Raw genomic sequence first — 16,448 nt, forward strand, 5'->3', positions numbered from 1 at the left:
TACTGACCATAGGATCATCTTAAAACATATAAACCACTCAGAGTGCTTTCTCAGGGATAATCAAACATGTCACATTCAGTTCATTTTTGAATGTCTTTTCTCTTCCAGCACAGACATGCATGATGACTTTGAGGTTATCGCTGCATGACAGACTTCCAAGCATGACTTGGCCAATCTCATAGCCATGCTGGTATATGGCTGCTGCTCTTAGGTCTGTGAATCACTCTTCTTCTTGCACTGCAAGCAGGAACCGTTCCAATGCGTTCTCCTTACTCTCTTGATCTGCATGGGACCAAGACCTTGCTAAGCCAGTCATATTCATGTGCTTTAAAGTGGTTTTACCTAGATGCGTCTGCCTCCACAACTACTATGCAAAAAGATACTATGTCTAGCTCAGGAATTCCCTGAATCATAAATTTCAGGAGGCCAGGAGAGTGTATTACAGCATGACTGCACTTGTAATTCTTTATCAGACATATTCAGAGCTTCCTGGGTTTTTGGTCTGGCCAATTGCTCTATCTTGAACTGTTCACTTCTGAATAGTAATCTGTTGGATCTGCATTCAGGACAGAACACTCAACATTTTTGACATTATGCTAGCTGAGAGACCTGTGGTTTCTGGAACAAGGCATACATTTTCACAATTTACTCCATGCTGGTGATAAATTACACTCTGCATCCACCATCTAAAACACTATAGCAATTATGCCTCAATGTCCTGAAAGTTTCCATACCAACCCATACACGGGCAATGCTTTGACCACGTTCCTGGGGAATTAGGATGGTATACAGCATCAGTGTATGAGTCCAGCCTTATATCCTCTGGAAGAACATTTGAAGCCAAAAGGTAATGTCCATTCCTGCTAAGTTAACACCAGTAAGAGATGATTTCAAAAGTACCTATTCTTCTGGAAGTTATCTGCTTCTACCAAAGTGAGTTTCAAACATCAGTTTCTTAGTAGTATGCTTTTCACCTGTCTGCTTTTCCCCCTGGGAATCAACCAGCTGCCTTTGGATGTGGTTCCAACATACCAGAAATTATCTACAACCCACAGTGATGTGTTCTGGCTCACCCTCATCTTATGTTCCTGCTCTAACACAGTATGTTACATGGTGTCTGATGACCATTGGCAGTGCTTGCTAGAGTGAATTTGGGAAAGGATGGGACAAAGTCCCAATAGATACAGCAATCCTGAATAAAACACATCATTATTCATTTTTATCATTGTAATTTTTCAAGCCACTTCTGCACTACATTTCTCCATCTCTCCAGTAAAGAAGCCAGAGCCTTTAATGAATCCTCAGCCACGCTGCTTCTCTTAAGCATGCCCCTCCATTTCTTTTTACTGCTTCTACAGAAAACCACTCTCCTTTAGGGAGTTTTGTTGTTTGCATTTTTCAATGAACAACCGTGTTCTGGCTTACAAACAATAAACCACATGCCATCCCCTTAAACTCTTAGAGAGTTAATAGGAGCTTAATTGGAGTCACTTTTTGCCATTCATGTGACAGCATTTCTGCCATGCACACATAACTCTTGCTAACACAGGACTGTTAATGGTGATTTCCTTCAGGCAGAGCAGAGGAAGAGGATTTAATTGTTTGGGTTTGAGCAACGATTCATTTCCAAGATATTTACTGGGGACATTTTGAAGCAGAACAGGAACAAATATTCATACACGGCCAACTAATAATATCTAGAATGCTAAGAAAAAGTAGTGAGGGCAGCCCTTGTTTCACAAGCTGAAGTGAATAATACTAGAGATACTACAGGAAAACTACAGGCACTGCAAAAAATCATTTTAGTAAACATAAAGAAGAAGAAATATTGTTGATATATATGTATTGCTCAAACCATGATCGCTTCAGATAAACTGCAAAAAAAGTACCATGTCAGTATAAATCTAAACATTTCTTGACAGTTTAAAATCACATGGACTCTTCTCTGCTATTAATATGGGAGCTGTTCTACAATTTGAACCATCAAAACTGCTTCCCAATATCATTTCTAGAATGACTCCTGAAACCCTACATTTGCAGAGCACCATCTGTACTCTGTACTAAATAAAGAAAACAGAATAAAAAGTGGGTGTTAGCCCTACAGTTCTCACAGGACAAGGAGTTAATTCATTAGCAGTTCATCCGGTTTATGAGACAATTACAGAAGAGCTGCAAGTTCCCTAAAAGCCACTTCAGAAACATTTTTAGTTAGGTTAATATATTTAAAAATAAAAATAAAAAATATCTTCAGTGACAGTGCCCTGAGGGCTTCAGCAAAGACACAAGCTTGCCAAAATTCTGAATTGCACTGATTTAGTGACTGTTACTGGCACTGACATCAGCATTTCCTCCTGCCTTGTTCCCTGACTTGCAGCCTCAATTATTAACAGAGAGCAAGAGCTGAGCTATGGGAGAGTAAAGAGAAATGGTGAGGAGGAGGAGAATTTTGTAGCACATGTTGATTTTCAGAGGAGACAGAAGATTCAAATATAAGTTGCAGCAAAGCAGTTAGTATGTAAAAATTATAAGGGAAGAGCAATACAGAAGAGTAGGTGCTAACAGGAAAGGATGAATTTGCCTAATGGCAGAACTACATTGATTCTTGTAAGGAAAGAAAAAAAAAATCCAATTTGATACAGTACGGCAGGAAGCCAAAGAACAGGTCAATACATCAAGGCAGCTGCAGAAGCATTTGTGTGAAAGCAGCATGGTGAGGAATGTAAAAAGAGGAAAGCACAGAATGATTACAATTATGATATGCAGCCTTGACAACGATTAATGCCTCAACAACAGCTTTAGCTCAGCTGACTGTAGCCTAAGGCAACACGAAATGGAAGAAGTGAGATACTGTCTGTACAGCAGATAAGGAAGAAAAAAAACCCAAAGACCAAAACACAGTATGCAAGTCTGAGACACAGCAAGGCAGCTATAGCCTGCTTAATGAAGCTGGCTAGTGACACTAAAGTCTCCCATCTCCTTTTCTTCTGCTTGGTAATACCAGCTGGCCTCAAGACAGTGCACTGTGTGCTGTATGGGATATGCAGGTTTTATGGAAAGCAAACTGCAGTAATCTTTGACTTGATGTCTGCTCAAGTTTCATCTGCATCCAGGAAGGAACTACTTGCATTTGGCATAAACCTTCCAGGACACTTGTGGATGTCCCTGAGTACATGCTTGAACACAAAGGCAAACAAAATAAGCTGCATGAGCACGTCCTGATTTTCCCTCCCGCCAGTCATCTGAGGCCACAAACATCTCCAAACATTTGACAGATTGATAATGATACAAAAAGATGGATGACAAAATGAAGAAGCTAGTCTTGGAATGACTGAAATTCATTCAGAGGCTGTGATACACAGCAGGGCAAAAATTACAAAAAAAAGCAATTCAGGAATCACTCAAAGAAAGAGCTTTTGAGTCTACTGACAGGGATCTGATTATGTGATAAGTAAAAAAGTTATGAGATGAGAGACTAAGACCAGAAGCCTTATAGAATTTAAGGCAGAGAGAAGAAAATAAGATACCCTAGAGGAGACAAGAAGGGAAGTATTCAACTAGAAGAAACAAAGAAAAAGGCACAACAGAAGGAGCATATCCCTGACTTCATAAAGGTTTTCTGTCTAATTATTGAGTAAGGATTTCTTCCTAGGTGACAAGCATAGTCAAGTCAAACAGCTATCCCAGGTTGGCCACAGATGGTAACATAAATAAAAAGAATAAAAGATCTGACACACTGGTACACAACCTTCATGGACAAACCTCTGTCTCTCCCAGTTAAGAGGGCCTGAAGAGAGCATATGTAGGAGAAAAGCATTGAAATTTCTTGCCAACACCCTTTGACCACGGGGTGCAGTAATCCTACTGGATCAAATCTCAACAACTCTTAAAGTGACAGTGGGGCACAAGGAAGAACAGGAAGGTGAGGGATGGGAATGAGACTTCAGCAAAGGCACTGACAGCCTGAATGCCCAGCAAGTTTCCTCTCAGTATGATCTGGTCCAAATATAATGTTTTTTTCTACTGAGTAATCTTTGACAACTCTTTCATACAGATTCTTGTATCATTGCTCTACCTAATTAAATGTATATACTCATAGCAGCAAATACACCTTCCTAAATGATCAAATAAACTCAGAGGTCAAAAGAAATTAAGCGGTAGTTGTTCAATCTACATGGAGGCTACAACCTTCTGTATTTGGCATGCCTTAGCTCACCACAGGTAGGTACAACTTTTAATACTTTAAAAACATAACTTTGAAACAGGTCAGAATAACCTTTGACTTTATTTATATGAATAATCAGATGATATGTGGTCTTGATTAACAGTACTTATAATGAAAGGGTTTTAATCTTTCTTCCAGATGCAGTACTTGCATTGGGGAGTTGAAATTAAGCTGATTCATCACCTCTACTGAAACCTAACGTCAGTTAAGCTGTCAACCAAGTCCCAAAGTAATGCTGATGCACTGAATTAATTTTGATAAGAGAAATGGACTAAGGTTACGTGATTTACGTCACAGCTCTCATGGAAATGCTCTCTTGTATGTAGAATTCTAGATATATTACTGATAACTTGATGCTGTCCAGATTTAGTCAGCAAAAAAAAAAAAAAACCACCCTTAACTTATCCCATTGTGATTATAGACAGCACAGTAACCAAACAGAGAACAAAAACAACAACAAAACCTACACACAACTCATATGGTATCATACATCTAACTGAAATCACAGCATTCAATTCTGAAAATCTACTTTTTATTAAAAGATAAAACACATTAAATATGTGAAATTTAGATCAGTATTCAGGTACACCAAGTTTGTGAGGGGCAGCCAAGAAACACAGCTGTAGGAGTCTTTTCTCATTATCCAAACAGAAAGACAGATCAGGCTTGCTAAGTTCAATTTATCTCAACTTTTCCAGCAGGGCACATAGAGCTATTCATTCCAAGATGCACAAACATCACAGCCATCAACAGACAAAGTTTATAATAAACTTTCCTAGGAAATTAACTAAAAATATACATTCCTTGATGTCTCTGATTTGGCAAGAGGAGAGATTAAATAGAATTCATAAACCATTCATGTAAAAAACAGCTGTCACAGAATGTTGACTTAATATGTATGGATTTCTCCCCTGGTCCTACAGGGCCACTTACTCACACTTGATTATGCTAAAATTACTAAAATTCAGATGCACTGAAACAGCACACATGTAGGCAATACATGTGCAGCCTTTCAGAGCTGCTGTAACACTTTTCTAGCCCAACTGCTGTTCTTTCTTTTGATACATAGGCATGATACATAGGCATGGCTGTTGGTGCTCCTGGTTCCTGCCATAGCCTATCCCTTTATATCCCTTTATATCCCTTTATATCGCCTATCCCTTTATAGGCCTCAGCAGAAATGGGGACCATCTCTCCTGGAGATGAGCCATAGCGTTTTGTGCCCAGAGGATCACATGCTGCGTACAACACAGGAACAACATTTTGGGTCCTTCTGCAGAAACACAAATGGTTCATGCAGACATACTGTAACTTTAGCACTTTCCTCTGAAATAACACAGCTGTGAAGCAACAGACTTCTCAGACTCTCCAGTATTTTTAAGACATAAGGAAAATACCCACCTGCAATGATTCTGCCTGGCGTGTTCTCCTTTAAAAACGCATACATTTATTGCTTTTATAGATAGCCTTTCAAAGAGTTCAATGATCTAGATTTTTCCAACTGAGGCCCTACACCTGAATCACCACAGAATAATCCCCAGAAGATGACTGGAGAGGAAGGTACAGGATTTTAATGGAAGACAAAATACTTTGAGTAACTGGATGGGATAAAGCACCAGGTGAAGCTTCCTGCACACTCAGAGCACACTGAAATGGCCAACCTGGTACCCTAGAAGGAATAAAGCAGCAAGCACGTTGTTGACAGTTTCCAATTGCACACTGTCCCATTTTGCACTCTACCTTGGAAGCCCAGTCATGAGTCCTGTGCTCAGCTAAAAACCCATGGTAATCCATTCCAAAGAAGGCAACTTCACAAAGTGCAGTTACACAGTTGTTCTATACAACACTAAGATCTTTAGTGATGAGAAACAACACAAAGCATGCTCTCTTTAAACAAATGCTTAGTGTACTGTCACTTTAGAACTTCTTAGTGAAAAACGAGATGCAAATGAGGACATGGTCAGGTGGGCATTCTGGTACAACCAGATGTAATTAGTAGCCCACATCAACTTTATAATTCCACTTATTACACAGACAGTTCATACTTGCATTTGGGGACCAAAAGAAACCATGAGAACTGCAAAGTCTGACCTCCTTCATTATGGTGATCAAATCTGCCAACTAGTCAAGTTGTGCCTGAGCTCGTAATATTCATTACATCCTCAGAGCACTTTCTTGAAAGAAATCAAGACCAAGCCCAAAGGACTCAGAATGATAAAAACATCCTCACAGCATTCTACAGGAAATTGTTCACTGATTAATGATAATGAATAGCAACAAAAAAAGTGCTTCACTACTTGTTTCCCACTAGATCAGCCTTCAGCTTCCAATCATCGGGTGTCACTGTGGTTAAGAATAAGTAATCATGCAATCAGAAGGTCCCTTCTCTGAGTACAATACACACTAAGGTTTCATCACTGTGAGGTTTTTCATGCATAAATCAAACACTGTCACCCTAAGACACATTTGCCAGGTCTTCAGTTCCTCCTGTAGCTTTTCTGTGAATGTTTTCAAGTCTAACAGCATCCTTACAGCCTGACCTTCTCAAGATAAAGGCTCTGAGGAAATCCTATTTGCATTTTGCCAATCTCCCCAGGTGATTTTTAGAATCAGTCTGTGATTTTCACAAAACTTGAAAAAGTGGTAGAGATGTCAAAAGATGCTCTGGCCCTACATTTTGGTAAATCCACTAGCTGTGAAGAGAGCATCCCCAGGGAAGGAAGGGCTGCACGTGATAGTGGCTTGGTGAACCTTTGTAGCCTGAAACCCATCAGTACACACAGTGACAGGTACATACATTGTACCAAGTCAAATGTCTACACCAAGAAAAAGAAAATAACAAAATAAAAAGGAGACATCTGATGATTTTAGCTATGTGACTGTGCAAAGCATTGGCTCATAACTAGCTAAGCTCCAGTACAACGACATACCCAGCAATGAGAACATGATTTCTAGGTCATCAGGATGGTGTTGGGAAAGATGGTGTTGGAAAATTTTCTCATTATTGTCACATACACAGGCAGACTTTTTGCCATCGCTTCCTCTCAACAAATAGTTCTGCAAACAATAGAGTTAATGAAGAGTGTTTCCTATGCATTGTGTACCATGTCTCAGCTTTCCTTATACTTGAAAAAAAAGAATTTAAAAAAATGGAAATAAAAAGCCCAACTTCAACACCTGGGGCACTTTGACTTCCCCTTTACCCTGCAGTTTCCTCTATCAGGAGCAGCTTCCTTTGCTGCTATCTAAACATCACCTTGTCAAGCACTGCTCCTGCAGCAACAGATAACAATTTCAAAGAGAAGTGTGATTTTAACTTCCATCGCATCCCATTGCACTGTCGCTTCAGAAGCTTCACTAACACTGGTTTTGGTTGGTAACTGTCATGAAAGCTACAGGAATTCCAGCAACCATTCAGAATGAAACAGTCTTTACGTTACATTTCATACTATGTACGTCAAAGAGCTTTTTGACACAGGCCACTGTTTTCTCCTAGGGACTCACCTCAAAAACAACTGGCTGCTCCAGATGATTGCCATCGGAGGACATCGCTGAAATGGGAAAGGCTGACACCTGGGGTACTGCCAGTATCTCAAGGCGCTAACAACTCACAGATCTCAAAATTCACGTGCCTCTTACAAATACAGATCCAACAGGAATGCTCTTTAATGCTCTCAACCGCCTCTAACACTGTGACCTCAAGTAGAGTTGGAAGTTAAAAATCATTTATTAGAAGGATTTATGCTTGAATACTTTGCTTCAATGTATAATCCCAGACGATGTTTACTCTGGCTAAAACAGGAAGTGCCGTCACGTTATTTAAACAGTGGCACCTATTGTTGAAATAGACTGGCCTAGAAAAGCTGCATTCCAGTCTTGCATTACAAAATAAGCCTTATATTTATTCCACAGTCAGGCTTCGATTCAATCTCAAAATGGTTAAGGTTTTGTTTTGTTTTTTAATGCTTGGTCTGCTGCCAAAAGGCCTAATCAAAAAAGATGCTCTTAATTAGTGCTACAAATAACCAGATACTTGCTTGTGACTTGAATGAACAGAAAGAATTTCAGAAACAGAGGAGAAGCACTGAAGAAATACTGAATACAAAAACAAAGGGTGAAACAGATACTTCAGTTAGTGGGGAATTAGGCAGCAGGAAAAGGTGATATTTATAGTCACAGGGAGTTTTGATGGAGACCACAAGAAGTCCAGAAAAGTTTTGGTGGTAATAGAGAAGCAAAGGGGAGAGATCTCCTTAGATGGCAGGCATTTTATCCTCAACAGCACCAGAGCTGGGAGAAAGGAAAACCTATGTACTGTGCTAAAACCTTGAACAGAGAGTCATATCCATTCCTTCTTCATTACCTTCCCTATTCCCCAATACCGACAGCACTGCAGCACTTCATAATAAAATACCAGATACTGTGTGATTTCATCTGTGAGCAATTTTCCTCCATGAATTTGTTATGAAACACTGCAAGAATAAAAGCACAACTAGGATGCCACCCTGCAAGAAAAAGCATAACAAGATGCAGGGTTTGCTCTCTAGAGAGAGGAGGCTGTGATGCATTTTAATGGATGCATACATTTATTGAAAATTAAGCCTTGAAACTACTTTATGCCCTTATTAGCATTCCTTACCAGCAGCAAACAAAAGTTGATTTTTTCAAAATCCTGTGATATAAACTGCGTTCAATCAATGCATTACTTTAAACCTCCCTGCTTGTAGTCAGCAATACCATTTCTTCCCTAACTGATTCAGCTCATATTTTGGACAGGAACATAAGCTTCATTTGACCCTGAAGCAAGTTCAAACCTGGCTGTAGGCTGCCTTTCTGTGCAGTGGAGTAGAAATTTATCTAAAGCAGCATACAAACATTATGTTCCTTAAACACAGAAACAGCAAACCCATGTGGCAAGGTGGTTCATGGACTGAATGTGAATGGAATGCAACTTCCAATTTGGAAAAGAGAAATACTGGATGGTGCAGCACCCTCAAGAGAGGGTCAAACCCTGCGCCGACAAATAACTAGAGCTCTCCATTTCAAAATGGATTCACATCTACCCTACTACAGCAAACTGGAGTACTGGGAAAGACTGAATCGTCTTGTGGCAATAAAGGGCCCCAGAGTTTTCTGCACTGAAATGGCATGCAAAGCAAGCAAACAAAACAAAACAAACAACAACAAAACAACAAAAACAGCACAGAAAAGCATATCTAAAACTTTTCTACCCTTTCTGAACTCCTGTTTTCCGCTCTTATCAGCATCACAGATACAGCCACGACAAAAAAAGCAGATACATTTTGCTCTTCTGTGTCACAGACACAATACAGTCCCGCATTTCAAAGTTCTCTTGCTAATCCAACCCTTTTTTGACGCTTTCTTAACCAATTCCTGGGATCTGATGAAGATCGTTATCTAGAGGAAAGAAAACTTGTTCCATCATAAATGAGAAAAACAGGAAGGAACCTAATTAGTAAAGAAAAGTTTCCAGCTCAAAGCTGACTCAAAGATTATGCCTATTTGTTTTTATTTTATACATTTAAATATATTCCATTGATGAAAGACAAGCTGCACTCCTGTAGTTTTTCAAGGCACCTCCAGATACAATCACTGGTGACAATAGCAAACCTTCACTAGTCAAGATGGGATCATGTTTTCCCCTAATTCTTAAGTTAGAATTCAGACTGCTAATCCATGAACAGGAATAGCCTTTATCTCAGCTCTTCCAACTAGACTTGGTACACAGAGGTTGACCACTTAAAATTTTCAAAACAGAGTATCATTTCTCTTAACCTAAGAAATGCCATGTTGTTGTGATAAGAGAATTTTAAGTTACAGAAAGCCAGGCTGTTTTTAGGTCACTGGCTGCTAACCTGTAAGCAACATGCTGCCCACACCACTTTCCAGCAAAGCTCATGTGAGCAGTTAGAAAGCAGATGCTGCCTACTGCACAGCCTGTGCTCTACCCACATGGCAGCCAAGGCTGGGCTACAGTCACTGTGTCTCAGCACATGCAATGCTAAGCAGAGACCAGCTTTAAAGGCACTTGACAAATGACTCTCTCCTTACTTTCCCCCTTTCCTCTTCAGAAGAGCTTTTAAAGCTCCTCAACACCCACAGATCAGTCACTATTCTCTTAATGACCTCTGAAGTGTTTATTTTAGAGATGTTGTATCTACTTATTGTTTCCTTTCCTGCGTGCCCTTGCAAGCACAGCCCGTTTAACTGTGTCCCATATGGTCAGAATGTATCTCAGACAGTTCTAAAGAATTGCACTGCATTTAAATTCAATTCATAACTTAACGTAGAGCAGCCAAATCCTCCACACCATGACTACACTCACTACACACTCACTACAAATGCTTCATTTATCAAATAAAACTTTGGCATTGCTTGTGTATTTGCAGACTTGTGAACCACTCACTGGAAAACTGTGTCCCTACATATGGAAGACGGTGGCTGCTTCAACTGCATAGATTTACCATGACAGAGAGAAAGAACAAAAGTAAGAGCAGAGGGGTGGAAAGTTCTCCAAAGTAGATGTTTCCAAGCTTTTTTAAACCTAAGAGAGAGACAAGACATAAGACAACACTTGAAGGAGCAGCTGGGGACACTGAATAAATACAGACATTTAAATGTGACTAATTACATACACATGCTGGAATTCTCAGAGGAATATCAGGGAGCCAGACTCCCAGCTCACGCTGACTTTCAACAGGAGCTCAGTGGCCTGTCCCTCTAGGCATTCTGGAAGTCAGACGTCATCTTGCTAAATACAGAACGCCGCTTCTAAATGTTGCCTCTGGTAGTATAATCAAAGCAAAGCCTACAGACTTTCTACAAAGTTATCTGCAGGAACCCTTTCCTTTATTAAATATTGAGCCCTTCTGTTTGTTAAATAAATAAAAATGCACACATCTACTGATCATAACCTACACTCTTCTGCAAGATGACAGACAGCTGGAACAGCTCAGAGGTCTTAAGCCTCTGACAGACCACCCTTCTGTGCTGAACACAAACAGACTGCACAGGTTCTGCTTTAAAGATGGTAGGCAACGTTCTACAAAAGGTCCAGGGCTCCTTTCTGAGCACTAGTGTTGTGAAGATGGAAGGATATCTGCATATGGAAAGTGGAGACTGAAAAAATCAAAGGGAGAAGCACAATCCATTGTTTTCCAAAGGCAGCCATGGAATACAGATACACACAAACTGCTCATGACTTAGTCCAAATGTTTAAAACTGGCATGGCTGTGGGAGCATCCTTCCCTGTTACTCGCTGCTCATTTTCTGTCTTTTGCAGCGGAGAATGGTGTAGTTTCTTGGATGTACAGAACTAAGGCCTGATTCAACTTAAAAAACGTGAAGGCTAAAAAATAAAATATACCACTGCTCAAGCAGCAGCCAAGAACCTTGTGTCACCACAAACGATAGGTACGGACACAAGCAAGGAGGCATAGGAGTTCTGAGCACTTAATTCCATAGCCTCATTATCTTAAAACATTCACAAAGATATACATCCCTGGCATATGACAAAGCACTTAACAGGTAAGAGATGGCCTTCATTTAACAGCTAGTTAAAGGTAAAGCTAGATGCTGGTAGCAATAAAAAGCAGCAGCTGACTGTGCAGAGGTCCAGGAAGGCTGTTGTTCTAAACAGCGTGGGAAAAGACAACCTGAGATGACCTGCGAGTGAAGAAACCAGAACCTACAGAGGAAGAAACCAGAACCTACAGATTAAGACCTTTTCTTAGCATACTTTGTACTCATGATGGCTCATTTCACGGCACACCTGTAGTTAGTATAAATGCAGTTACACAAAGATACCAGGCTGTGAAGCCCATACATGTCTTCTTTTACTTGACAAGCACTGGAGCTCTGTGCTCATTAGGCTGAGTCTGTGCTCATTACGCTGAAGGCATTCTCTCTCTGTATGGCATGAACATACATCAGTTGAACTGGATGATCTTTGACTGCACGTTCCAACCAAACTATTCTAACAAAACACTTCATTCCAAATCTTTTAACAAGGACATGAGGGACCCAAAGAGTCTCAGCTGATACTTTACCCAACTCAGTGACTAGGACCACCAAGTTTCACAGCAATTCCACAGAGGGAAACCCAAGAGTAGCAAAGAACTCCCTGATGAAGCACGCAAGAAGTGAGAGCTCTGGTTTTCACTGAAGATGACAGCAGGAGCCGCCTGGGGACACAAGAAGTCTGAGTGTGGTGCCTGCATCTGTATTGTCAGTGTAACTTTTAAATCCACTAAGCTTCTCCTTATAATCTCTTTTACAGAGATTCAGTCCAAGAGATTGTGCTGTAGCAGCTGGCAGAAACTAGGGCCTGGGAAGGGTTCTAATGAAGCACAACAGCTTAGTGGTTTAGGGCTAAATGAAAGCACTGAATGCTTCCTAGGGAGAAGCTATTAGGTAACAGTTTTGAACTCATTTTTTTTTTTGCTTCCTCTGCGGAGGCTAAGGAATCTCACATACCTTTCACGTTTTAAATAATCTACTACTTAATGCTCAAGAGCTCAGTACTTAGCAATTTTAATTTGCTTTTCCATTCAGATGAATTTTGCCATCCTCTCATTGAGCTAATTGTTCACAGCACGCTCCACAGGGCTGCAGACTGCTGAGCAAAGGCCCCAGCTGCTGTCAAGATATTCCAGAAAATAGTGGTGGTGGCAATGCACACAGGCACACAGGGCTCAGTACTGAAGATACGACCTGTGGGTGAGCTGGTAAGACAACTCATATTTATTCATTTAATAGATAGGCAAAAATAAGTTTTCCAATTAGTCCTAGCTTTTATTCAGACTACATATGTGTCTGTAAAATACAAGCATTATGCCAGTGCTTAAAAAGGCAAAAGTCTTCAAGGTATTTTTAAATAGTTGCTCACTGGAAGCAGTGTTTTGTTCTCCTGGATTGTTTAATCAGCTTTATCTATGTGTAGCTTGCAGAATAATCATTTCCTGCCTCCAAGAGTCCCAAAATTCATCTAAGGAGGAAAAAAAAGAAAAAAAAAGAAAAAAAAAGGAAAAAAGTATAGGAAGTCAAGGAAGTTCACGGGATGACAAGCTCTCAGTTGTCACAGTTTTACACCTTTGTCTTGTTTCTGCACTGCAACAAACGCATGAGCTGTTCAAAAAATAAAAAAATAGAAAAATAAATCAACAGTTATTTTCACCACATTCATCTGGTAGCTGCACTCCTCTAACTCACCCAGTCTCTACTTTTACTTCATGAATCACCTATAACAAAGGTTCTGCCTCCCATCTTTGCCATTCTTCTCACTTGGCAGCTTCTGGTTCCATATCGATCTCGTGAAGCACTGCTTAATTACTGCTCTTCTTTCTTGCATGTCTATGCACTACAACCAAAATACCTATGAACAAACCTGAAATACACTTCAGACAGTGTTGAAAAGCATTATAAAGCTGCAGTTTGCTGTATACCTCCCTAACAAAAACGTGCACCTTGAAGAAAATGCCAAATGACATTCTGTGCTTTTCTTCCTGATGTAATCATTCCCCTTTCCTTTTCCATACTATTCCCCGTGTCTTTCTCATTCGTAAGACATTCTTAAGACAGACTGCCATAAAAACCTGCACCAATAGAACTACATAGTCTAGAAAGATTTTTATTTCTGAATTCCCTCCGATCTACCACCCAAATAACAAATAGCTGTGGAAACTAGCCAGAGCCAAACAGAGTGCTTGGGTTGCAGGAAGATTCCAGGAAAGATACTTTCAGCAGACAAAAGACTGCATGGGATCTGATTTTCAGGTTTTGTTTTTAAGACCAATAGCTTGATCTAAGTTTAAAAACAAACAAACACCTCTGAGCATTACAGGCCGGTGGCTAAAACCTTGGAATTTTTACACACATTTCAGTTAATACGTTGTTTTTACTGAACAATACATTCAAAACCAAAATTACAGAATGCTGTGTAAGCCATTCAAAGTATTTTCTTTGTACTGAACAGAGTAAAAGGAATAGTCTTTAAAGCAAGGCCACAAAGGCAAGAATTTGATTTAAAATCTGGCTGGTCAGATGAATAGAAAGGTAGAAAAAAATGCTGCATCAGAAGTTGATACTGCCTTATTGCTCTCCATGAAGCAAAAAACTGTACATTTAAGACTTTCAGAAGGACCATTTCAGACTTGTATTTCTAGCATTTCAGGAATATCACTGGAAAAAAGGACTGGGATTGCAGTGTTACCAAGATCTGATTTAACTGAAGACAAAATCTGGCTGTGGTATGGCATACTCCCTCAAAACAAAAACAAAGTGAGAAAAACACTTCTGAAAGTCCTTCAGTATATCACCTAACTATTCAAAACAGATCATGGTGAGAGTGAAAGGATGCTCCATGTAATCTCTGCTGGCAAAGAGCCAGACTCCCCATGGTGTTACCTCACAGCTGGAGTTCAAAGGATAAAGACAGAGGCCTTTCCTGCTGCACTGCACCACGTAAGAGTGCTCTGCTCACTTCCAGAAAGACTAAAGCAAATGAAACTGATAATTGGAACAATTCTGCTCCTTTTCCCTCTCTAGGCACTATCCTCTGGGCCTGCTGCGAGGAACAGTCCAAGTGTAGTGATAAGCTCACTGGTCCAAACACCCCATATACACATCTGCCCTCACATAGTTGACAGACAGTGGAGTAGGACAACAAACCATCCTTTTCCACTTTTCATTTCCCCCTCTCCTGCAAAGCCCTAGGATCTATGACAACAGAAATAATGCTTCTGCAAAAGATGCCAGCCTAGGACACAATAGTTTCAGGTTTGAAAACCAGTTTCTCAGAAACACTATGACTTGGTCATATTCAAATTATAAAATGGCAAAAGACACAAAAAAGAGTCCTCAAGCAGTAGTTAAATGAAGGCTGGGGCCTTCAACATGATGTACAGCTATACCGACATGGCAACTTTAGACCTCAAAGAGGTACAGCTCTGTTCAAGTGGTTTGTGTTAGCAAAAGCCCTGGAGATCAGTGCCTACACAGCAAATTTCACCATGCTTCATCAGATTTTTATGTTGTTTTTTTTTTTAACTGGCAGACTACAGAGCACTAGATTTCAAAGATGCCTACTCACAGAGGTTTGGTAGGGACTATGTGTCTAGAAAAGACATACACAGGCATACAAGATCACAAACTCCACATGTTCACGTGAGCCTAGAAGGATGGAGATCAACCTCCTGGAACACTTGCATTTGTTAATAGATCCCAGCTGCAAAGACTACTGTATCTTTTTAAGCAAAGCCTTTGCAGAGGCAACAACAAAGAAATGTCAAATATTGGTCTGAAAATAAGGTTGGTCACAATTTCACTAGCAGAGCATTTCTCTATTGAAATAATTACCAAGCAGCTGGAAATGTATGATACTAACACTTCAATTTTGATGACATTCTGCCACACACAGAACACAAGGTAGATTTCTGACAGAAGCCAACCAGTACTGCCACTGCTCCTGAAGTAACCGTCTGAAAGGTCTCTTACGGTCATTGGGCAATGGCCTTCTGACTCCTCGTATGAAGGCAAAATCTTGATGTCTATTTGAGTCCTAGGTTTCACGTAATTTAAGCGAGATTCTGAGACTGCTTTAATAACTGACGGCAGACTTTTGATTGTTGAGTCAGCTTTGTAACACCCTGTTACCACATAAGCTACGCTACAACTTCATTTAACTAGTAACGCCCTTAAAATGCAAATCAGAAGGATATTAGCCTTGGATGTGTTTTTACGATTTCTAAAATGACTAACTGATTTATTAACATTTAAAGTGTTAGGAAGAAAATAATGTCAATTACATGCAGAAAAGGAGAACAAAAAAAATCTCATCCTGTAAAAAAATTCATATGAATATCGCAGATTAACAAAGCCGTAACTAAGATCTGACCCTAAGAACGTCGAATTTCCAGTCAATGCCACGATTCCCCAAACGATTCTAAAATGAACCTCTGCATACTGTATGTAACTGTATTTCCTCATGGCTTTAAGTCCTACCGTGTTGCGAGCTTATGGCAGATGACACCGGTGTCTGTTATGACTTCGCTCAGTCTCAGCTCCAGGTGGACCTTTCCCTGAAACCGACAAAAAATGACGCATGAAAAATCATGTGCATACCCAGCCACACCATTCCAACTGGAAACAAAACGAGTTGGTTAACACAAGCAATTCCAGGAGAAGTTTAAAGATTAGTTAAGAGTTG

General features: G+C 40.1%; 1 protein-coding gene across 1 annotated transcript in view; it reads right to left on the reverse strand.

The window, feature by feature from the left end:
• Positions 1-16,448, reverse strand: part of RASA3 (RAS p21 protein activator 3) — a gene marked incomplete at both ends in the record, with an annotated part of 126,551 nt that overhangs the window by 38,418 nt on the left and 71,685 nt on the right. The window contains one exon of the mRNA XM_079549311.1: positions 16,244-16,320. Coding sequence (XP_079405437.1) covers positions 16,244-16,320 — 77 coding nt within the window. The remainder of the gene's footprint in view (positions 1-16,243; positions 16,321-16,448) is intronic.

Source organism: Tetrao urogallus (genome assembly GCF_951394365.1).
Source record: "Tetrao urogallus genome assembly, chromosome: 1".
NCBI lineage: Eukaryota > Metazoa > Chordata > Aves > Galliformes > Phasianidae > Tetrao > Tetrao urogallus.